Here is a 21449-nt window from a genome sequence, read left to right as displayed (position 1 = left end):
ACTGGCGCGTTTGTTTCAAATATCAAAATCGAAAAAGATAAACAAAACATTTTGAATTGCGTTTTTGTTTTTGTGTGGGCTGAGTCTGAGAGACGGAAATCCAAGCGGAAATCTATTGAATAATTTGAAAATTGTTGACGACTGGCGACTGGTAAGACGAGGTAAGAATACTAGTGATTGCCAGGTAAACATTTGAGTCGTTGAGTCCTTTGATTTCCTGGATGGAGTGGAGTAAAGTTACTGTTAGTATTTTGAAATTAATGACAAACTAAAAGTGTGTTGCTTCAATTGCCAATTGGTGTGGTGAAATTTTGTCAAAATAATTAAATACATATATTACATGTAATTGGCCATGCCGCCATGGTATAATACTATACAGTACACTAATAACCTCATCAGTGCTAATTTTATCAATACATCAGGGTTAACAAAAGCCTCAGCCCTCTGACCTGACCTAACCTAACCTTCAACCAACCTTCTTACAACCTACATACCTGCAACCTACCAAACTACCACCAGGCCACCACCAACCTACAACCTACCATTACATAGCTCATGTACTTCATCTTCATGCACATGCCGAATATCTACCATTATTGGCAATTCAACTGAAGCCCTGCTTACACCAGAAAATAGGGATAGATGATAAAAGAAATAGGGAATTTGTACCCTTTACTTCTTTAATTCTTCTCAGCTAGCTCATACTTCTTCATTTCAGCAGTTTCACGGTTGAAGTTCTTCTGTGGGGCCGGAGGTGGAAGCACTTCCCCGCCATGTCCGACGCGGGATGTATCACCACCACCACCACCACGTCCGAGTCGGCGCCGCACCGCACCGCCGACGACTCGACGGTGCCCACCGACCTGACGGTGTCCTCGGAGGGCGGCGGCCGGGAGCGCGGCTCGCCCTCGGCCGCCGCCGCCGCCACCGCCCACCGCGCCCGGCTCATGCACGAGCTGCAGCTGCTGCGGGTGGAGCTGGCCGAGCTGACACACCAGCGACAGGTGGGTGTACGCGGCTCGCGCCGTCCCGGCTCTCAGTGACGAGATGGTGGGCACCTACCGGCTACCCGTCGGCATTCATTGGCGAAATGGTGGGTACTGGGTACCTTCCTACGTGCCGGTGCTCGAAAAAACGGAATCGGGACAGCTCCGAACTCCCGAAGGTGATACTAACATTATCCAAATATTTCATTCATCTTCATCGATAAGATGACGGGTTCATCGTTTTTACTTGCCTGAGTCTGGCTATGCCCGTCTGGCTTTGCTTGCCTGATTGTCTGCATGACAGTATCTGTTGACCAAATGGTGAAGGCATCTGTTTTGTCCTGTCTGGCGATGCCTCTCGGGCGCTGTCCGGCGGATCGTGGCTCACTGGCTGTATCTGGCTCTGCCAGTCTGACTGGTTTTGCCCTGCTGATCTTCTCTGACTAACGGCGTCTGTCCGGCCGCTGTCAGGTGGAGCGCAGGGAGCAGCAGAGTCGGGTGGACGAGCTCGAGGACCAGCTGGCCGAGGCACAACACCAGAGGAACATGCTCCAGATCAGGTGAGTGTGTATGCAGCTGTTGGGACCATGAGACCTAAATACGGCTCTATTGTCAAGTCAGTTGAACACCCTTCTTGCCTTGTGAACTGAACTTGTTTTGATGTTTTCTATGTTTGAGATTTATTATCCAGGCCGTCACGACTCCTGCTGTTGTATCACAGGCAGACTGGCCAGCTGGGCCAGTACGAGGCCGAGGTATCGTGTGTTACTTTCCCCGCTGTGTGTGCCGCTGTTATTCCGCTGCTATCCGACAGGCAGACAGGCCAGCTGGGTCAGTACGAGGCCGAGGTCGTGTCGCTGCGTCAGCAGCTAGACCAGCTACTGGCCCGTCAGCGGCAGCTGGAGGAGGACAACAGCCGCCTGCAGGTGACGCCCGACCAGCTGAAGCGCTCGCTGCTCCACCTGACCATCAACGAGGCGCGCTACCGAGAGCTCGCCGACATGGACACGGAGGCAATGTCCGTCAAAGACTTCGCTGCGGTGAGTGGCTGTTCCCTGGGAATGGGGTGTGATTTGCGAAGCGTTGGCTTGTCCACGGGCCCGAAGGCGATGTCCGCCAGGTTTTACATCACGCTCATGACTCGTATGGTCTTGGCCATCCGACATTATACAAGCCCCTTGCTCTTTGCCTAAGGGAATACCAAAAAGCTTGAGCAATGTGAAAACGAAAAAGTGGGTTATATGAACTTTTCAATGTAGGTATTCCTGAAATGTGTTTCCGCCTTTTCTTAGTTGAGTTAGTAATATATAAGTCCTACTCGTAATCCGAAAAGGCTTTCGATTCGAAGTACGTTCCCGAAAACGCGCCCGTTCGAAAACGTTCGAAACCCGTGTGATCAGACTTGGTGGTGCCTGTATCTGTTATGTTGCGATGTCCGACTACTTGCATCGCTTCCGTCTCTAGCTGCGTCTCCACGAGGCCGTGGTGCCGCTCGAGTCCCGCTGCCGTCAGCTGGAGGCAGAGCGCGCGGAGCTGGCTGCCGAGCTCGAGTCGGCCCGTCCGCAGCTGGCAACGACGCGTGCGGAGCTGGCCGAGACGCGCCAGCAGGCGGAGCGCGCCCAGCAGGAGCAGCTGGCGGCGCTGCGACAGCTCTCCGAGGCACACCAGCGGCTGCGCGAGTCGGCGCTGCCGCGGGCCGTTCGTGACGAGCTGTCCGCGCGCCTGTCCCGCGCCGAGGCGGACCGGGAGGCGGCGCTGACGCGGCTGGCCGAGACCACTCAGAAGCTGGAGGCAGCTGGTGAGGCGGAGGCTCAGCTGAAGGTCGTTAGAGACAGGTGAGGGGGCTCAAGGCGAATTTACATGCCGACGTTTGTTGATATCAGTGGAGCTCGGCAGTCGTGCTGTTTCCGTACTGGTTTTGCATCCCCCGTGTTCAGCCTGTCAAGTATGGCGTCTCTTTTTGCTCTGACAGAACTGGCGTGGCGTCTTTTCGTGCTCTGACCCGACTCACGACTGTTGCTGTCTGCGTCCGTCCTCTCTCGACAGGGTGGCGTCGCTGGAGTCTGAGCAGCTGGAGGCGGCCCGCCGACTGGCGGAGGCGGCCGCTCGCTGCACAGAGGCCGAGGAGGAGGCGGCTCGGCAGCGGGTGCGCGCCGAGCAGCTGGTGGAGGCCGAGCTGGCCGCGCGCCGCCAGTACGCGGCGCTGCGCGACTCGGCGCGCGCCCAGCACCAGCAGCAGGTTGCTGAGCTGCGCGCGCAGCTGCTGGCCGAGCGCGCCGCAGAGACGGCCGAGCTGCGCGCAGAGCACGCCCGCAGTCTGGAGCGGGAGCAGCAGGCGCGGGAGGCCGCCCAGCAGAGCGTCGAGAGGTGGGTGAATGACCTGTTGGCTGCGTGGTGGTTGTGGAAGGGGTGGTTCATCCTTACTTATTAAAGGTAAAACCAGTATCATCTGCTCATGTTGGGCCGACGTTCGTCGGAGATATGCAGTCTGGCTAATCGATCAATTACTTTGAAAATGAATCCTCAGCTCTGTGTCGGTGTTTTCTCTCGGGCGGCATGGCTCTGTCTTGCTGCAGTTATTATTCCCCACACTCTATCCTAACGGCCTCTGTGGTGTACTCGGCAGGCTCGAGTCTGAGCTATCCTCCGAGCGGGCCCGGCTGGCTGAGCTGTCTGCGCGTCTCCAGATCGCCGAGTATGAGACGGAGCGGTACGACGTGACTGCCACGGAGGCGGTGCGCGCGGCCGAGACGCTCAGGGAGGAGAACAAGACGCTCAGCGCACAGCTGCAGGTGGGCAGGGACGCTCAGACAGCTGGTCGGTGTGTACCGATACTTTCAGGCTACAAGCGCTTCTTGGTTTGCCTCTTATCTTATGCTATGGTAGTCGTGTCTGTGGTATCCAATATCCAAAGCAGTCGATCGTAATCCATTGTAGACTCATTTGATGAATAATTGCACATTTAGTGGCCAACACCTCGAATGATATCCGCATTTAAATCGGTTGCTTTCAGTGACTCCTTCGTCTTGTGACCTCCACCGGACCTTCCCCCTTCCCTCTGCGTACCCCTCCACTGACCCCCGTCCGTCTCCCGTTACCCGCAGCAGCGGGACGCGGCGCTGCTGCAGCGGCAGACGGAGACGGACTCGGAGCGGAGCCGACTGGAACGGGAGCTGACCGAGTGCCGACAGCAGCTACAGGCCTACGAGGCATTCGAGAAGAGCTGGGGCACGTTCATCGCTCAGGCCGCGGAGGGTACGTCCGGGCTGTGGTCGAGAGAAGGATTCAATGCAGCACGTGTTCCGCGTTCAGTGCTGGAGCTAGGTGGTTTACAGATTTTGCCATATTGCTTACTCATCGGAATAGATTCACTCCCGCTTACCTGAATATCCGCCGTGTGCGACCGTGTGTTTGCAGGCGGTGACGGCTGTGCGGAGCTGCTCGAGTCGGGTCCGCCGCTGCCTGCCGGCTGCCGGCGCCGGCTCCAGTACTCGCTGCAGCTGGGCCGCCGACTGGTCGACTCTGAGTCTGCAGCGGCCCGTCTGAGGGGCCAGCTGCGGCAGCAGACGGAGCGGGCCGAGCGACTGCAGCAGCAGGTGAGTCACCTGCGCGCCGAGCCCCCCCCCCCCCCTCCCACCAGCTGCGGCAGCAGACGGAGCGGGCCGAGCGACTCCAGCAGCAGGTGAGCCCTTCCCCCCTCCCACCAGCTGCGGCAGCAGACGGAGCGGGCCGAGCGACTCCAGCAGCAGGTGAGCCACCAGCGCGGTGAAAGGCCGTCCCCCCCCCCCTCCCTAACTAGCCTGCTGAACCTTTACCACGACCAGACCCTGGGTATGCTGAGTCTATTTAGGTACACCTTATGATTCGGTTGGTAAGGTCGTTTACATGCTGCCTTTTCAGTGTCCCAAAACTCGCCAGTTTGGGTGGGAAGTGACATCCAAATCACAATAATATTCCACTCTCATCTCTGATTTCTAAGAGCAATTTTTCACTCCCTATTTTACCAATAAAGAGCATCTGCGTGTGGCTGTACGTATCTTTCATTTCCCTCCATATTCGATTTAATTATCTTATAAGGCAGCTCCGACATCCTATAACATTAACAAATAAATTGTTGACCCCTGTTTTCCGCTCTTTTTGTGCCTTTCTGACTGGCATTTTTCACTCTCAGCCCTCTTTGTAGTGACGAATATTCCCCTCCGACACCCAAGCCAAAACATAATTTTGGGACACTGTGCCTTTTAATCCACTGTGAGGTTACTTTTGTATTTGAAAGATGCGTGCCTCTGACGAATAGCATCCAGACACCAAACGATTATTCTAACGGTGAATAGAATGTGACGTCTGCGGCCCGTCCGTCCCGCTGTGCAGATGTCGCGTCTGCAGCCTCTGCTGGGCGGCGGCGGCGGCGGCGGCGGGGCGGGGGCTGCCGACCGCTGGCGCCAGTACGAGGACACCATCGAGCGGCTGCAGGCCGACAGCCGGCAGCTGACGGAGCGGCTGCAGCTGCTGCGCCGCCAGCTGGCCACCGTGACCCGGCAGCGGGACCGGCTGGTCAAAGGTCAGTGACGGCAGACGGGGGCGGGGCGCGCGGTGACCGTTTGGGTGACCGTTTACACTGACAGCGTCTGCGAATATAGCACACGAGACGATCGAAACGTACGGCGCTTGCGATCAGCAAAATGCTGCAATTGTCGAGTTCGGTTGGAAGGAAGGGTTGGTTTGAGCTGAAAGTCGAGGCTAGAATTCAGCTATAAACTGACCTGACTAACGAGCATAATTGGTGGATGCTGGACGCCGGGCAGTTGTATTTGTGAACCAATCCCGGCCTGCAGAGCGTTACAGTACAGGCATTTGGCTCACAGATATTGATGTTTTGCTTCGTCAAGAGGATGATCTCAACGCCTTGAAACTGCTGGTGACTCCACTGCTCGAGTCTGACTCTGGGAGTCACGCAGAAGACTCCAACCATACTACTCCCTAGTCGACTACAACGTAAAAAAAAAAACACTGCCAAGTGCTCAGTGTTTGTACTCGTTATTAAGGTAATATTTATGTAGCACTCGTAAGAAGTAGTTTTTTGTACTTTTTAAGTTATAATGTGATGTTTGTGATATATCTCATGTTTCATCTTTATTTTGTCTCGCGGATGCTGTAAATCAAAGGCATCCATTTTCCACCCGTGTGTGGTATGCTAGGCATTGCCTCATAACATATTCTTGTATCACTCATCGTTTTATCAGGTTAGCTTGCTGCTGTCATTCCTTCCGAAGTGTTTGCCCCTCCTTTTCCATGACGGTATTTTGTTCTCGCGATATTCCCCTTAACATTTTCAGTCATATTTTTATTTTAGTTTCGATGCGTCTTTTCGGGGGGTCTCATTTTTTGTCAGCCAGATTCCTGTGAAATATCACAGTGCCAACTGCCAAGTACCTGTCCTTGGTAAACGACCGTTGAACTCCCAACCGAATTTAGCTCTCTAGGTCGAGCGCTGTGCTGCTATGTGTGGGCCCTTTGTATGTAGAATGGACAAGACCCCGGAACTGAATCTTGCGACTCTCAGCCAGCCGATGCCAAAGTATTTTTGTGTCCGTGTGTTTTGTCACCTGCTTCCACATGCGTGATCCAAGTACAAAGATTTGGTACGAATATAACGAAATGTTTGTGGTCAATACTGTTTTTCACTTATTGTTTTGTAACAATATAAAAGCTGCGAATAAAATTTGTTTGTATTAGAACATTGCTGTATTTCATAAAAAGGATTAATTCATATCACGTCATCAATTCGTTTCCATTTATACCTTGGCTTAGTTTGCCAGCGTCCTAAGTGGTACAAATTAAGTTTTTTTTCGATTGTGCTAAAGACGCCAGTTTATGCATTTTAGACATACGTTTAGCCTGCAACTTCAGGCTAAACTTCTGCAACTTAAGAAGTGTCCGTTTGTCGTAGTAACAGACATTCGTTTCGCGAATGCAGGATGGACTTGCCACTGCAGTAGTGGAACGCGGACATGGCCGGAGGCGTTTGTTTCCCAGAGCTCGAGTTTTTACCAAATAGCTGTCGTTTGATATCTCGTGCGAAGTCTCAATTGCTGCTTTGCATGCATTGCATCTGCGCCTTATTCCACATCCGTGGCGGGTCTCTGGGAGGGGTTTTGGGTCTGAGTATGGCTCTGTGGCCGGCGACTGTCACTGAGGCCACTCCTGCTCTCCCATCTCCATCCACCTGTGCTGTCGAGATAAGATACAGTCGGCTCCCAGAGGTCCATCGCTGCTGACACGTGATAGGACGGTCCCATACTTGGAACCTCAGTGGCGATGGGAACTCTGCCAGGGCGGTGTCTGAGATTCGGCCATATGGCCCGCCTATCGTCACGGTCAGTACCTATACATCTGTGTGACCTTCGATTACGGCAAACCGCCTACAAAGCTCACTGAAGATGACATTTGTAAGATATTTTATTGGAGCTGTACTAGCCTGACATTATTTTTAGAAGCGTGAAATGTTAATGATAATGGCTTCAAACATAGCTTGATGACTTCTCTTCACGAGCACCGGGAGTTCATGACGTAAAGTATGAACGAGCAGAGACTCTCGCCTTCGTAAAACGTACTTACATGTGAGTTGAGACTACCACCTCCGATTTGACACTTAGCAGGACAGAAGATAAAGCAACTACAGTTGACGACATAAAAACAAAAACACTCAGCTTAAATATACGAAGTTGGGCAAATGTCACAGAGAGCTAGACAATATGCATACACTTAAGAAGACGATTCATGGTTCGAAGGCGAAGCCGTTGTCCAAAGCCTTTTCCCATTCCTCTTCCACCACAGTGGAGATGTGGTTTTCGGCGGTGAGCGGCTGGCCGCGCAGAGTCACCCCCGAGTAGCATCCCTTGCGCGCCGACCGGATGTCGGAGCCCACCACGCCCAGGTAGTCGGCCGTCGGGAAGAGGCCGTAGGTGATCTTCTGTCCGCTGGGCGAGACGGCGCTGTCGCTGCCCGAGTACAGACACACGCTGTAGCCCGTATAGTTGTCGCCAGAGTAGATGGTCCACGCGTCCGGGCCCGTCACTATCACTGACTGGTAGCCGTACGCTAAAACAGAGACAGAAGTAGCACCCGTTAATATCACTGACTGGCAACCATAGGGTGTAATAGAGGCAGAAATTACCCCGTCACTATCACAGACTGGTAACCGTAGGCTGCAATGGAGACAAATGAAGAAACTGACCTAAATGGACACAAACGAATGAAATTGAAACGGACACGTAGCTGAGAGCTGGTACACTTAAGTTTGAGACAGAGTCAATAGTTTTCATATACGAATCCAAACTATCCATTCTATCGTCATTCGTCAAGTATAATGAAGGACCGTGTTCAGTTACTTCACGGCCTCTCTCACAGTAAGCTAGCGCCTATAGCACCAGCTACCGACCTGTGGAGACGTTATAAGCGGACGCGTCGATGAACACTTGACTGCCCGAGAAGAGCGTGCCCTCGAACAGTGTGAGGGAGTCGGCAGCGGCGTCTACTGGGTGTCCGACCGGCCGCACACTGGAGACCTGTGGTCAGAGGTTACGGTCAGTCACAAGTGCTGCAGGATAGACGGGGACGCGGAGACTGCACACTCGAGACATGTGGTCAGGGGTCACGGTCAGCCAGCGCATGTGCTGCAGGAAAGACGGTCTTTCATACAGGAAAGACGGTCTATCGTGAAGGATAGACGGTCTATCGTGCAGGATAGACGGTGGACGCCGGGACCGCACACTCGACTGACCTATGGTCTGTGTACGGTCTGCGCGGGTTGGACGGTGAACGGTTAATGCAAACGCACTGCGCACACTGTCACGACTTTTGACTTTTTTAGGCGTCGTAGGTGACGACGTTGTGAATATAAAAAAGAAATGTAGAACTTCAGCATAATCGAATGCATAACATGACAGCTGACACATGCGTCTAATTTTAGACGCGTTTAGTGCGTTTAGTTAAGGGCATCTCACCTGTTTATCCATATCTTCCCGGAAGGTGAAGCAATAGTTGAAACCGTATGCCCACAGCACCTTGCCAGACTCGTAGTTGAACTGATCGTGCTCGTAAAACACCCAGCTGCAATAAACATGTCGGCGTTTAAAACTTCAATTCATCCCGGTCCCATACGTCACGGTCAGAGCTCACGCCGCTTCGATCCCAATTAAGCTCGGGAAACTCGATCTTTGATAAAATGAAAGTTAGTGGTTACTTTCGCTCGAAAATATTGAAATGTGAAAATGCATCGCAAGCAACGTTTCATTTTGATGTCGTACATAGTAAGAGCGTTTGATAGCTAAAACTCATATACATCTAATGTGCACTACATTGGCATTCCAACTCTACGATATTTATCGACATTGAATATTCGGAACGGCTAACGATTACGAGCATTTAGTTCAAGTTAGTTCAACATCTTTAAATGCAAAGATGTGTCAACTGTCAGTCCGTTAAAATTACAGACGCCCAGCTCAGCAAAACGACTGGTAAGAGGCTAAGAGCCTCTCAGAGGGGCTGACTCACAATCCGTTGATGCAGGCGGAGCGCATGATGTCGTTCCAGCCGCCGAGGCTGCTGGCGCTGTCGTGGTATGTGATGAGGCTGCCCGTCTGATGCTGGCCACTGTAGCCGTCCAGCCACTGCCTCACTCCGCTGGGTCGGGCCGCCCCTCCGGCCGCCGCCGCCGCCGCCGCCGTCAGCAATAGGTGGAACATGGCTGGGACACTACAGTATGGTCTGCAGCGGGGTGTTGCTAGTGCGTCTATATAGCTGTCCCTCCGAGCGGCCCCTGTGAGAGGGCTGGGACCAGACCAGCTGTGCTCCGGGAACCGGCCGCCGCTCTGCGATGCATCGGATGCTTCATACGAAAAACGGGCGCTTTGTCACCGAAATTCGTAGATAGTTGCGCAGATGTACAGGAGTCTGATGTCACCTGCTGTGTAAGGAAGTGCGCAGAGCACAGCTGTGCAAAATAGGTAATGTGACCGATAGTATAGGGGCTTGGTATGAGGTATTGCGTTGCATGGCATGCGAATTGTGTTTTACACGCGTGTTTGACAATTGACATCTATGTAGAATATTGGGCCCAAGCACAATATGCTCAGTTATCAGAACTGTCTTAACCCGCGCCCTGCTGGGGGGTGTTTGAACACCCCCCCCCCCCTTGTGGTTTTTCGCGAATCCGTTTTTGGTACACCTTATCATACATCAATTCTACACATGTTGTGAAAACTTCAGACCAAGGTCATTCAAGGTCAGGTCACCAGGTCACTTGAAGTGACCTCACCTCATAAAAAGTTTCAATGTCTGTCATAGCTACACCGAGTGACCGATCGCTTTGAAACTTTCAGCGATTGCTAAGAGCAATAGCATGTACAAAATGTATATCTCAGAATTTTGATATCGATGACCTGAGGTCAGGTCAATTTTGCGACCTCCCCATTATAAGTCAATGGGAGAAAATTGAAATGCGCCTCTTTTGGACATAAGACATTATAAACACTCCCAAACACCGAATTACAAGTGGTTTAGACACACTGAACATGAAAATGGTGTCAGTGACCCTTGTTTATGCCCTGAGGTCATCTTAGGTCACGAATGGTATCTAACAGTTTTTCGCAAATAACTTTTGATAGAGGCATGCTAGAGCGATGAAAACGCCTTAGATGTGTTCAGCTCGACGATACGGATCGACTGATATGCAACATGACCCTTTCCGGTCAGGTCATGACCTTGACCTGAGGTCAAATTTTCCAGTTGACCTTTCAAGGTCAACTTATAGTTCATTCGATGCGTCTTGACGAGAGGAACACAATGCCGGTAAAAGTAAGCTCGTACAATGCTTGGGTCAAAAGTTATTGCAGAAAAACTGTTTCCGAAAAAAATCGGCTATTTTTGCAGTTTTTGCCCCCTGCAGGCAAAACCGTTGACGTTAGGTCAAATCTGAGAGAATTACTCAGAAAGGGCTTTAATAGGGCTATCGAATGCGTTTTTCCGCAGCGTTGTAGCTCTATTGGTTCTCGAGTTATGCGTTGGCTTCTTGGAAATTGTGGACATTCGACCTGGAAATTGGCGAAATTCTGCCTTCAATGACCTCTGGTGACCTGACCTTTGACCTGACCAAAAAATTAACCGAAGGGATTTCGTCATTATATTTGACGCTCTTTCGAACGCCGCCTTCCGCGTATCGCTACGTGGCCCAGGAGCCGAGTTACAAGGGGGGGGGGTGTTCAAACACCCCCCCCCCCCCCCCAGCAGGGCGTGGAAATTCAAGACCCCCAGCCGGGCGCGGGTTAAAACACACTTGTGTCCCTGTCGAGCCTAATGTGGGTACGGAGCGTGCTACTGTGTCGGCCTGTTAAAGTCTGTATGTCTGTGTAGATGTACGTCTGAATACCGATATAGGTGTCTGTGTATGTAGATATTCATACGTATATATCAATATGCATTATGCATATTACATATGGCGTATAGATATAGGTAAGACCTATGCTATGGGCATAGGTAAACGTACACTATGAGCCTGCGTGTCTATCTATAAAGGCACGTGTCGATGTCAGCGCGCCTGTGAGTGTATAAAGGCGCCGGTCGCTCGGTGCGGTGCGCTCAGGAGCTCCTCAGTCCCTGCCGACATGTGTCTCGGAGTTCTCACGCTGCTCGTGGCTGGCGCGGCGGCGGCCAGCGCCGGCACGCCCGTCCCCCCGTCCCTTCTGGTGTACACGGGTGCCGGGCAGACGGGCACCAGCGTCACTTACTACGGCAGCCAGAGCAGCCTGGGCGAGCTGGATAACCGCGTCGGATCCATCTGCCTCATGGGCTGGTAATTAATCGGTGACAAATTAACCTGCGTCGTTAATTGAGGGCTGCCTTTATCCGGTAATCTGCAAAATTTATGAGACATTAGCTACATCACATGGCTGATATGTGTTTAACTGACGGCCCACTTTCAGTTGGATCCTGTACGAGAACGAGCAGTACAATGCGCAGAGCGGAGCGGTCCTCCTCACGCTGGGTATCCGAGGCTGTATGGATATCGACGGAGACCTGCAGGGCAAGGTTAGTGGACTTTGGGTGGAATGGAATGCCCAGCCAGGCATGAAGACAGCTAATGTGAATTTACGTGTCAATTACCTAAGTGGGTGCCTGTTTCCTCCTTTCTGTGTATGTACGAGAGGGAGTCCGATTGTTCTATGCGTTCCGTATACATTAAACATAAAAGTTAATGTCTTTTATGCAATGCCATCACGTTTCGAAGTTTCATCAGTTCCACCGTGGTTGAGTTCGTCGAGACGATAGGTAAGCTGCCACTGTTTCAATGCCTATGCCTTGACTGAGTATGAGACTGCTCAGCTGTATTTAATTACTTTGCGCTGCCGAATTGAGTGACCTCGTGCCCCGTCGCTCACCACTCACCAGGTGTCCAGTCTGCGCTACGTCGGTGACCCGACCGACGCGTCTCTCAGCGGGCTGACCCTCTACTCACGCATGTATTTCTCGGGCGAGGAGACGTTCCTGCAGGCCGACTCTGCCAACACCGTGTCAGGTGAGGGCTGTCGTGCTGAGTACACCCGTGTGCGCCCGTCCCCAGCTGGTTTGAGAGCTCCATTTTATTGTTCTACCACACTGGGGTGTCTCAGCGGGTATCAGCTGCCATACCTACCAAGGCTTGCCCGTGAAGCATATATAGTTTCTACTTTCTTGTGAGCGAACAATGTTATGAGATGTTCAAAACATCTCTGTCAATGTTGGTAAGCCTCTGAGCTACTAAGCTACACATACCTATAGCCAACAAAAATAAAAAGCTGGGTGTCGAAAATGAAGTCAAACTCTGAATCAGCAAGGAACACTGAATCAGCTGCTTCAAAAGAACGTACTCACTGAACAGCGGTCACCCAGCGTAGCATGCGGCGTGGCGCGCACCTCCGGACACGAGGTGACTGGAACAGGAACAGCCGAGACATGCGGCACAGCATGCATCAGGCGCACCGGCACGACTGTTACAGATATCTAGCGGCTGGAATGGAAACTATAGAGTATTGCGGCACAGTATGCGCTAGGCGTACGACTGCTATAGACATCTAGCGACTGGAATAGAAACTATGGAGCATTGCGGCGCAGCATGCGCCAGGCGTCCGACTACGAAAGACATCTAGCGGCTGGAATAGAAACTATGGAGCATTGCGGCACAGCATGCGACAGGCGCCAGACTGCTATAGACATCTTGCGACTGGAATAGGAACTACAAGGCGCTGCGGCACAGCATGCATCAGGCGTCCGACTACGATAGACATCTAGCGGCTGGATTAGAAACTAAATGGAGTATTGCGGCACAGCATGCGCCAGGCGTCCAACTTAAAGACATTTAACGGCTAAAATTAAAAATATTGAGCACTGCGGCACGGCATGTGCCAGGCGTCCGACTGTTCAAGACAGCTAGCAGATAGAATAGAAACTATGGAGCAGTGTAGCACAGCACGCTTCAGGTGCTTGCCTCTGATGGACATTTAGCGGTCGGAATCATAGGCGGCGGAACGGGGAGGGCACCGGGGCACCGTGCCCCCCTTTGATTTCGACATTTTAACATTAGCCCTATGGGCGTTGCATGGAAAGAATGGGACCAAAAGTCGGCAGTGCCCCCCCCCCCCTTGAAGGTGTTCCGCCGCTACTGGTCGGAATAGGAAAAACTATAGGCACTATACGGCCGGCATGTGCCAGGCGCACGACTACGATAGGATTTTTTTTTTCATCGGCCCTCAATATTTTGTTTTCATTTATTACAGCCGCACAGACACGCAAGGTGCATATCCCGTCACACGTGTCTCAAAGCTCAATCATCGGATGCATTCCGTACCTCAGTCACTTTTCTACAGATACATCACCTTATCCAATATCTCCACAGATTGTAGCAGTCCTACCCTTACATACCATATTGCTCCGTCCCGCATGTTCCTACTACGCTCTATCTGTGAGGGGGGCTTAGGCCGGTCCTGCAGGCCCTTCGTTACCTCCCCTCCGGATCTCTACTCTACTCTATAGGATCAGTGATCAGCCGGGACGTCTCCCAGCCTTTTACCCGTCTGCCACCCGGGCCACTGTCCTCTAAACTAAATGTACTAAACTATGCATCGTGGTTCAGGTGAATAACTCCGCCATTTTGGAGCACACGCGGTTTTTAGCGCGCCCTTCGTGGGTTTGGAGCTAAGCTCCTGAGCCATGATGACTAACTAAGGTACCGAGTGAATCTGACTCCGCTCAACCTCCGTTCTCCTCCGACTCAACCCGTCTCCAAATGCATCTGGTCAATTCTAAACCCATTTATTGTAAAAGCCGAACGATATAAAGGACTGCGTAAGTCAATATTCGATACGACGATTCACCTTCCGCATTTCGCAAATTTCTACCCTATCACTACCCTAACGGTTTACGGCGCGCGAATCTACCTAACCCTCCACCCCGGTGCTCCTATCCTAACTATGGGATGTGCTTTGAGCCCAGCATCAATCCCTGCGTGACAGGAACCTACCTCGAGCCAGGTGAGCCAGCAGCAGAGAGCAGTCGGGGGCTCGATGTCCGTACCGGACGGCCGTCAGACACCAAGAGCCCCGATCTCCTCTCCCCTGCTTTCGTCTCGTCCCTGGCCCGAGTAGGCCACGCCCACATCAGCCGCCTCGAGGCTAAAGATGGCGGCCGATGTGCCCGTGCGGTTCCCGCCGCGCTTGCCTCCTTTCAGACCCCTGCCTAAATATCCCACGCGTACAATTTCAACAAACCAAGGTAGCTAAACTAAAACGAACAATAACTCAACATCTCTAAACCGATACGGACGCTCTCCCACTCCCCTACATATCTTTCACCAACATTGTTGCAATTCGCATACTGTACTTCGCAATATTTGCATACACGCAGACCCTTCCTGGGTTGACGCATTTCTGTTCATCGGCCCACAGACCCGACAGTGAGCTGACATCTGCAGCTTATCCCCAGACCCCACCCTTCCCGTCCCGCTGTGTTCCAGCCAGCGGCTACCCCTGTCTTCCAGCCTAACCTACGGCTAGTCTGTGATAGTGACTGGACCATTGCTGTCTCTGCTGCAGCCAGCGGCTACCAGTCTGTCATGGTCTCCGGCCCCGACTCGTGGACCATCTACTCGGGTGAGGACTACACGGGCGACAGCGTCTGCCTGGAGTCGTACGGCACCTACGTCTGGGTGGGTGACGAGCAGATCGAGTACGGCGTCTTCTGGACGCCCTGGGAGCTGGGCGTTGTCGGCGGTAACATCCGCTCCGTGCAGAAGGGCTGCGCGGAGGGAGCGACCCGCCTCCAGTCACAGCCGGTCACCGTCCGCCGCGGTGACGCCGGGCTCGTCGTGAAGAACTAGAGCGACAACAGAGCGCAGTCGGCGTCTACAGAGAGACACTACCGAAACGGCGACCGACCGACGAAAAATAGCCAACGGAAATAAGACGGTAGTCAGACGAAGTGCTTGCTCGGTTAAACGGACAGCGACGCCCAGGCAGCGCATCTGCCTTACGTCATTGTGAAAGTTTGTGGACAAGATGCTTGATGTGACGTTATTGGTAGCTGTTACTTGTTACGTACGCAATTATGGGCCAAATATATGCATGCTATGAAAAGCCGGCTTATGAAAATCGATAGAGTATGAATAAATACACCAGAAATAGTCCGCTGTTGTTTTCGAACCATGTTTTTTGGTATGGGTATAACTGTGTCTGTCGTTTATTTTTGTAAAGGTTGTTGATTTAAGACGCGATAGCTGCGAGGCCAAATCCGAAATCGTCCAACCATAACTGTCGAATAATCACCGAGACTCACACGTCGGATTTGAGACAATTTATAAGATAGCGTACCTACGTTTCTACTAGACAACACAGCCTACCAAAGTAGCTTCTATGTGAAGCATCCTTTATATTTAGCAATTTTAAGCGTGCAGCCAAGTGAAAATTTGGTCAAGAACAATTTAATTTTCAACTGCTTCAAATTCTTATTTTTAGGCAGTATCCTTTTACTACCTGCCGGTGACCTCTGAGGTCAAGTCAGATGCCCAAGGTAGGAGTTCGGTTTTTGGCGGATAATTAGTCGCGATCGTAGCACCATCATGTTCTTTATGGTTTAGCGTGCTGAATGCTATACTTTTCGTTTTATAGAGGTCGACTTAACCCGCGCACCGGCGGGGGGGGGGGCGGTTATCCTCCCCCCTGAGGTTTTTCGTGAATAGCGGCAGTAGCGGCGGAACACATTCAATTAAGGGGGGGGGGCACTGCCGACTTTCGGTTCGATTCTTTCCATGCAACGCCCATAGGGCTAATGTTAAAATGCCAAAATTAAAGGGGGGCACGGTGCCCCGGTGCCCTCCCCGTTCCGCCGCCTATGAATAGCGGGAAAACCGCGGCGCGTAGCGCCAGGAAATTTGGCATGACTATTTTTTCATTAATTTTACACGTGATGTGCAAGTTTGAACATCTTAACTTTTAAGGTCAGGTCACCAGGTCCCTTTGAATGACCCAACCTCAAGTTACTTTTTTGCAACTTTTCCACAGTGTCAGAGCTACAGTAGGTGACGGAGGCCTTTGAAAGTCGCAGGATGTTATAAGGTCATTGGTAGCTACAATTTGTTTATCTCGGAATTTCGATATCGATGACTTAAGGTCAGGTCAATTTCTCGACCTCCCTATTATAAGTCAATGGGGGAAAAGCAACTCTCTGTTTTTTCCACTAAAGTGCGTCGGAATGGCCCCATATACCATACATGACTTCACATACGATCAACCTTCACTACTTTGAGGCCTGTTTTGCTGTTGGCCAGCTGTAAGGTCATGTGACGTCATTAAAGGTCACCAACGATTTTTTGCCAATAACTCCTTACAGGAACGAGATACAGCCGCGCAGTGACCTGGCATGACCTAAAAGCGTAGCTGGTGTCACAAGATCTGGCTTGGATAAGAGGTCAGGTTCGCCACCTTTCAGTTTTCCCATGGCCACTGGCCAGCGCCTTTAGAATAATAGCGAGAAAACGTTTGGAGGGATTGGCACTCGCCCCCTTCAGCCGGGAAGACTTAGTTCACCAATTACGATCAGTGCTCAATCGGTCCCGCAGAGGTCTTATGACCCAGCTTACTCTTGCACAGTGTAGAAGCAATCGCACTGACGTCAAAAATAATCAGATCTAAAATCCCAAGCTTTATGAGAATCCGTAGATTCACCGGAAAATAAGGTGACGGACTATGCGCATGAATTTATTAAGACAAACAGTTGTATCGTGTCGCTTCGGCATCCAAACGACCTTTCATCGTAACGTAACAATGTATTCTATAAAAACAATATAGGTATCAATTATCAAATCTAAGCCAGCCCCGCTCGACGCTAGGTAGCTACAGACACCGACAGCTCAGAGACCGGTGGTGTCTGCTCCTAGTTTGATCCGGCGCGTCCGACCCCTCCGCTCGCAGCGTCCTCCTCCACCACAGTGGAGATGTGGTTTTCGGCGGTGAGCGGCTGGCCGCGCAGAGTCACCCCCGAGTAGCATCCCTTGCGCGCCGACCGGATGTTGGAGCCCACCACGCCCAGGTAGTCGGCCGTCGGGAAGAGGCCGAAGGTGATCTTCTGTCCGCTGGGCGAGACGGCGCTGTCGCTGCCCGAGTACAGACACACGCTGTAGCCCGTATAGTTGTCGCCAGAGTAGATGGTCCACGCGTCCGGGCCCGTCACTATCACTGACTGGTAGCCGTATGCTGGAATAAAGACAGAAAATACTCGTCACCCCGTCACACTGTGGCCGTAGGCTGGAATAGAGACATATATTAACCCCGTCACCAGCACGCACTGGTAGCCGTAGGCTGCAATAGAAAAAAATGACCCCGTCACGATCAAACACTGGTAGCCATAGCCTGCAATAGAGACAAACACTGTATGGTCTTGCACTCTGCTTGTAGCGAAGCCAAGCAAAAATACAGAATCGGTTCGAGAGGATATTGTGATGAATGAATCAAAGGCCGTCTGAATAACTTAAATATAGCGAAAAGGAAGATCTAAAGCACTATACTATTACGAATATCCTTCTTACTTACTCGTTCCAATGCTGCTCAGGTAGCTCTCGGTGAACACCTGTTTGCCCGAGAAGTAGGTGCCCTCGTAGAGACTGAGGGAGTCGGCGGCAGCGTCATAGTAGTCACCGACCCGACGGATGCTCGAAGTCTGGGGAGGAGGTCAAACAAGTCACACGAGGTTAGGTAAGAGATGTCACACATCCGGCTCACTAGAGATTAAGTCTTACATTCATCAAATTTCGCCTATCAGTTTCCACCTTAATTCATTCGAAAATAACTGGAATTTTGGGATAAAAGCTTCGATGGAGCTTAAATTGGATCATATCGATAGAATCTTGGGCATTTTACAAAGACACACTAGCAGCTCGTGATCCTTATTTTATCTAGATGATACGCTACGGGTGCTGAACTACCGAAGTAAACTTGGTTCTATAACCGGATATACCAATTTTCCCGAAAGATAACTGTAGATGAGATCCCTCCACGGTTTACCTGCTGATCGAAGTCCGCCTTGAAAGTGAAGCAGTAGTTGAAGCCGTAGGACCAGAGCACTCTTCCGGCGTCATAATTAAACTGATCATGCTCGAAGAACACCCAACTGAAAAAGGAAATACAGTCAGGTATATGATTGATAATGCAGTGTACAACTACGATCACATCAGGACCTCTCCAATCAATATCTGTAATGGGTGATTTCGATTATTACATGAAGCGTGCATTGCTGTGCTTGAGAAGCACTAAATACCACATAATTTCCCGTTTATTACCTATTAATCATTCCGAGATAAAGCCGTTTAACGCTGAGCGCAAAAAAATGTTTCGATAAAACTGACATAGTCATACACGGAAAAATATTTTCTTGTCAAAGGCTTATCGGTGCAAGCATTTTCCACAGCTTAACCCTCGCCGGCCGAGGGGGGGGGGGCGGGTGCCGCCCCCCCCCCATAGGGTTTTTTCGCGATAGCTCCGAACACGCTGGCGATAGAGAGCTGAAACTTGGCATACCTAACCTTTGATCCAAGCCGGATCTTTTGACACCAACCGCATTTTTGGGTCAGGTCAGGTCACTGACCTATGACGTCATAAGTGAACCGCTGCACGGTCTTCAGATGTCGCAACTTCGCAACGCCCTCACTGCCAGAGGAGATGTCACAGGGAAATGAAACTTGCAGGATCTAGTATCCATTATGAGTCCCACAACTTGTATATCTCGGATTTTTCCTAAAGGTCATATGAGGTCAGGTCATTTTCGTGACCTCACCATTATAAGTCAATGGGGAAAAATTCAAACTGCTATTCTGGCGCCGGGAACGATCTCTAACTATCTCAAGCACACAGAATCATGATTTGATGCACTCCTTGCAAGGTTAGATGCGTCACTTTTGCAATGTTGACCTTGCGTGACGTCATTTATGACGTCATCAAGGTCAAATTAGTTTTTCGTCAATAACTCTTGATCAAATTGAGCTAGCGAGTCGGGAAAAGCACCAATGGACTCAGGAAGGCCTGCCGAATCGAATGATATGCGACATGACCTCTTTCGACCAACTTCGTGACCTGGGGGTGCTGACCTGACCTTGACCTGAGGTCAACACCCCAAGTTGACCTGACCCGGACAAAAAGTATATCATTCGACGCGCCTGAGCGAGGCGAACACGATGCTGCCAAAATCGGCGCTCTGCGGCCGTTTTTTGCGAAGTTATTCACCAAAAACTGAACCGTACCCTGGGGCACTTGACCTGACCTCAGAGGTCACCGGTTGACCTAGGACCTTAAAATCGGGTACCAATCTCTGCGTCTCGTAACGGCGCACACGCTCGTATTTTCTGCGACGCGCTAGCTCCACCAGGGGCGAAACGGCGAGGGGGGGTCGTACCCGCCCCCCCCCCCTCGGCCGGCGCGTATGTAGAAAACCAATAGGTCCGGCGAGGGTTAAAGTTCTATCAGACCTGAAGTAGTTGGATTTGGAGGAATATGATGGGATCTAGCTTCTCTGTTTGGCCCCCCTGTTGGAACGCACGATGCTGACAAAATATCTTTTGCCATTTTCGGGTCGGGTTAAACGCTTGGTTATAAGAGGTCATCAAAGGTCACATGCCGATTGCATCGTTCTAGCATTTTCGACAAATCGGCGCCACGCTTAAATAGTAAATTTAAGGAGGTACAATGTCGCTCAAATTAAAAAGCCAGTGCTCTTTCAAAAGCAATAAACTGTCAGGTTGGACGGTGAACCACTGACTTAGGCCTACTTGAACCGGGGCTAAAATTGTTACGTGAAAGGTGAAGATGATGAAAAATCCGTCGACACGGCGCAAGGTGCCGTCATTCGCCTTACTCGTGAGAAGACTATGAATGTTGCGGAACATAAATTCTTCACACTTAAAAAGGCTCATTAATTTCCTTCCAAACCACCGGCATAATCATTAATGGCGCGGCATAAAGGGCTATTTCAACTAAATGTGGCTTACACGGTCGGCGCAGAACGGGCGGACCCATGGGCCCGCCCGTTCTGTCCACTCTGCAGAGTGGACAGATTATTAACAACACCGAGCCGGCCTCAATTTCCCAAGTGCCCGCTTCCCTTTGAAATCACCAAGAAGTTTCACGTTGATCGCCTTATCAGTTCGCACTTCGCAAGTCATCATGAATAATCGACAGACGCTACTTTTGCCCCGTTTGTTCAGTCAATAAGAGGCGAAGTTTAGCCATTTGATGCTCCCAATTAGTAACTGAACACATTCATGCGAAAGTGGTGCTGGTAAGTGGTATGAGCCGACTCACAATCCGTTGATGCAGGCGGAGCGCATGACGTCGTTCCAGCCGCCGAGGCTGCTGGCGCTGTCGTGGTATGTGATGAGGCTGCCCGTCTGATGCTGGCCGCTGTAGCCGTCCAGCCACGGCGTCACGATCTGGCCGGAGGCGCCGGCCAGCGCGGCCGACACGAGCAGGCACGCTGTCAGGGGCTGCATGGTGCTGGGATTGGTGGGACTGGCTCGGTGTCGTGTGTCCGCCCCCGGCCGGGCGCGGCCTATATAGCCGCGGCGCGCGCTGGGAGCCCACCACCTGCTCACCGCGCGCCGCGCTCACACCTCAGCTCAGCTCCGAGAACAGCGCCGCCTCAGAGGCGGTGCTGCGCCATGACAGTCGGCAATGCGTTGTAACCGTCTCTGAGTGTGCCCTTTATATAAGAACCGGAAACGGTCCCAAATGCAGGAATCGCATATCTCATACCTACCTATGTACTTACTTATTGTCACACTTTGCTTTTGGGGATGTTCAGAGTCCAGAGATTCAGCGAATGCAGCATTTGTATTTTATTGGAACCGAATACCATGGAAAGCGAAGCGCCAATCACAGGCTCAGTTTT

At 51.5% G+C, this 21449-nt stretch overlaps 4 protein-coding genes across 5 annotated transcripts; 2 read left to right on the top strand and 2 right to left on the bottom strand.

Annotated features, from left to right (window-relative positions):
- Positions 1-63: 63 nt before the first annotated feature.
- Positions 64-6708, top strand: LOC122392050 (progesterone-induced-blocking factor 1-like). 2 transcript variants are annotated; one of them, XM_043386538.1, is made up of 11 exons: positions 64-161; positions 722-1004; positions 1458-1546; positions 1801-2026; positions 2451-2821; positions 3033-3353; positions 3613-3778; positions 4091-4241; positions 4404-4582; positions 5358-5547; positions 5852-6708. In XM_043386538.1, exons 2-11 carry the CDS (start codon positions 774-776, stop codon positions 5968-5970), a joined length of 2043 nt encoding a protein of 680 aa, XP_043242473.1. In that variant the 5' UTR covers positions 64-161; positions 722-773; the 3' UTR covers positions 5971-6708. The 2 variants fall into 2 exon arrangements, with proteins under 2 accessions (XP_043242473.1, XP_043242472.1); XM_043386537.1 differs by having other exon boundaries at positions 67-161; positions 719-1004.
- Positions 6709-7427: 719 nt separating this feature from the next.
- LOC122392051 lies at positions 7428-9867 on the bottom strand. Its single transcript, XM_043386539.1, has 4 exons — positions 9543-9867; positions 8993-9098; positions 8428-8554; positions 7428-8087 (listed from the first exon to the last, which is right to left on the bottom strand). The coding sequence occupies exons 1-4, from the start codon at positions 9731-9733 to the stop codon at positions 7765-7767; spliced, it is 747 nt and encodes a 248-aa protein (XP_043242474.1). The 5' UTR covers positions 9734-9867; the 3' UTR covers positions 7428-7764.
- Positions 9868-11612: 1745 nt separating this feature from the next.
- LOC122392049 lies at positions 11613-15699 on the top strand. The gene is made up of 4 exons (XM_043386536.1): positions 11613-11838; positions 11969-12074; positions 12435-12561; positions 15113-15699. Exons 1-4 carry the CDS (start codon positions 11651-11653, stop codon positions 15394-15396), a joined length of 705 nt encoding a protein of 234 aa, XP_043242471.1. The 5' UTR covers positions 11613-11650; the 3' UTR covers positions 15397-15699.
- Positions 15700-17320: 1621 nt separating this feature from the next.
- On the bottom strand, positions 17321-21198 carry LOC122392048. Its single transcript, XM_043386535.1, has 4 exons — positions 20864-21198; positions 18575-18680; positions 18104-18230; positions 17321-17767 (listed from the first exon to the last, which is right to left on the bottom strand). The coding sequence occupies exons 1-4, from the start codon at positions 21049-21051 to the stop codon at positions 17448-17450; spliced, it is 741 nt and encodes a 246-aa protein (XP_043242470.1). The 5' UTR covers positions 21052-21198; the 3' UTR covers positions 17321-17447.
- Positions 21199-21449: the final 251 nt, after the last annotated feature.

Source organism: Amphibalanus amphitrite, unplaced genomic scaffold (genome assembly GCF_019059575.1).
Source record: "Amphibalanus amphitrite isolate SeventyFive unplaced genomic scaffold, NRLGWU_Aamphi_draft 000467F_arrow, whole genome shotgun sequence".
Taxonomy (NCBI): Eukaryota; Metazoa; Arthropoda; class Thecostraca; order Balanomorpha; family Balanidae; genus Amphibalanus; species Amphibalanus amphitrite.
Note: the sequence above shows the minus strand (reverse complement) of the source record. Positions and strands in the feature narration are given on the sequence as shown.

Bases quoted from the DNA above. Each gene is read 5' to 3' on its own strand.
- LOC122392048 (XM_043386535.1), bottom strand. From the start codon at position 21,051: ATGCAGCCCCTGACAGCGTGCCTGCTCGTGTCGGCCGCGCTGGCCGGC. The intron at 18,681-20,863 runs GTGAGTCGGCTC...TTCCTTTTTCAG, and splicing joins TCCGCCTGCATCAACGGATT to TTGGGTGTTCTTCGAGCATG. The intron at 17,768-18,103 runs GTAAGTAAGAAG...TCTTTATTCCAG, and splicing joins CCTGAGCAGCATTGGAACGA to CATACGGCTACCAGTCAGTG.
- LOC122392049 (XM_043386536.1), top strand. From the start codon at position 11,651: ATGTGTCTCGGAGTTCTCACGCTGCTCGTGGCTGGCGCGGCGGCGGCC. The intron at 11,839-11,968 runs GTAATTAATCGG...GCCCACTTTCAG, and splicing joins TCCATCTGCCTCATGGGCTG to TTGGATCCTGTACGAGAACG. The intron at 12,075-12,434 runs GTTAGTGGACTT...ACCACTCACCAG, and splicing joins ACGGAGACCTGCAGGGCAAG to GTGTCCAGTCTGCGCTACGT.
- LOC122392050 (XM_043386538.1), top strand. From the start codon at position 774: ATGTCCGACGCGGGATGTATCACCACCACCACCACCACGTCCGAGTCG. The intron at 2,027-2,450 runs GTGAGTGGCTGT...TTCCGTCTCTAG, and splicing joins CCGTCAAAGACTTCGCTGCG to CTGCGTCTCCACGAGGCCGT. The intron at 2,822-3,032 runs GTGAGGGGGCTC...CTCTCTCGACAG, and splicing joins CTGAAGGTCGTTAGAGACAG to GGTGGCGTCGCTGGAGTCTG.
- LOC122392051 (XM_043386539.1), bottom strand. From the start codon at position 9,733: ATGTTCCACCTATTGCTGACGGCGGCGGCGGCGGCGGCGGCCGGAGGG. The intron at 9,099-9,542 runs GTGAGTCAGCCC...TGTTTATTGCAG, and splicing joins TCCGCCTGCATCAACGGATT to CTGGGTGTTTTACGAGCACG. The intron at 8,088-8,427 runs GTCGGTAGCTGG...TCTCTGTTTTAG, and splicing joins CGCTTATAACGTCTCCACAG to CGTACGGCTACCAGTCAGTG.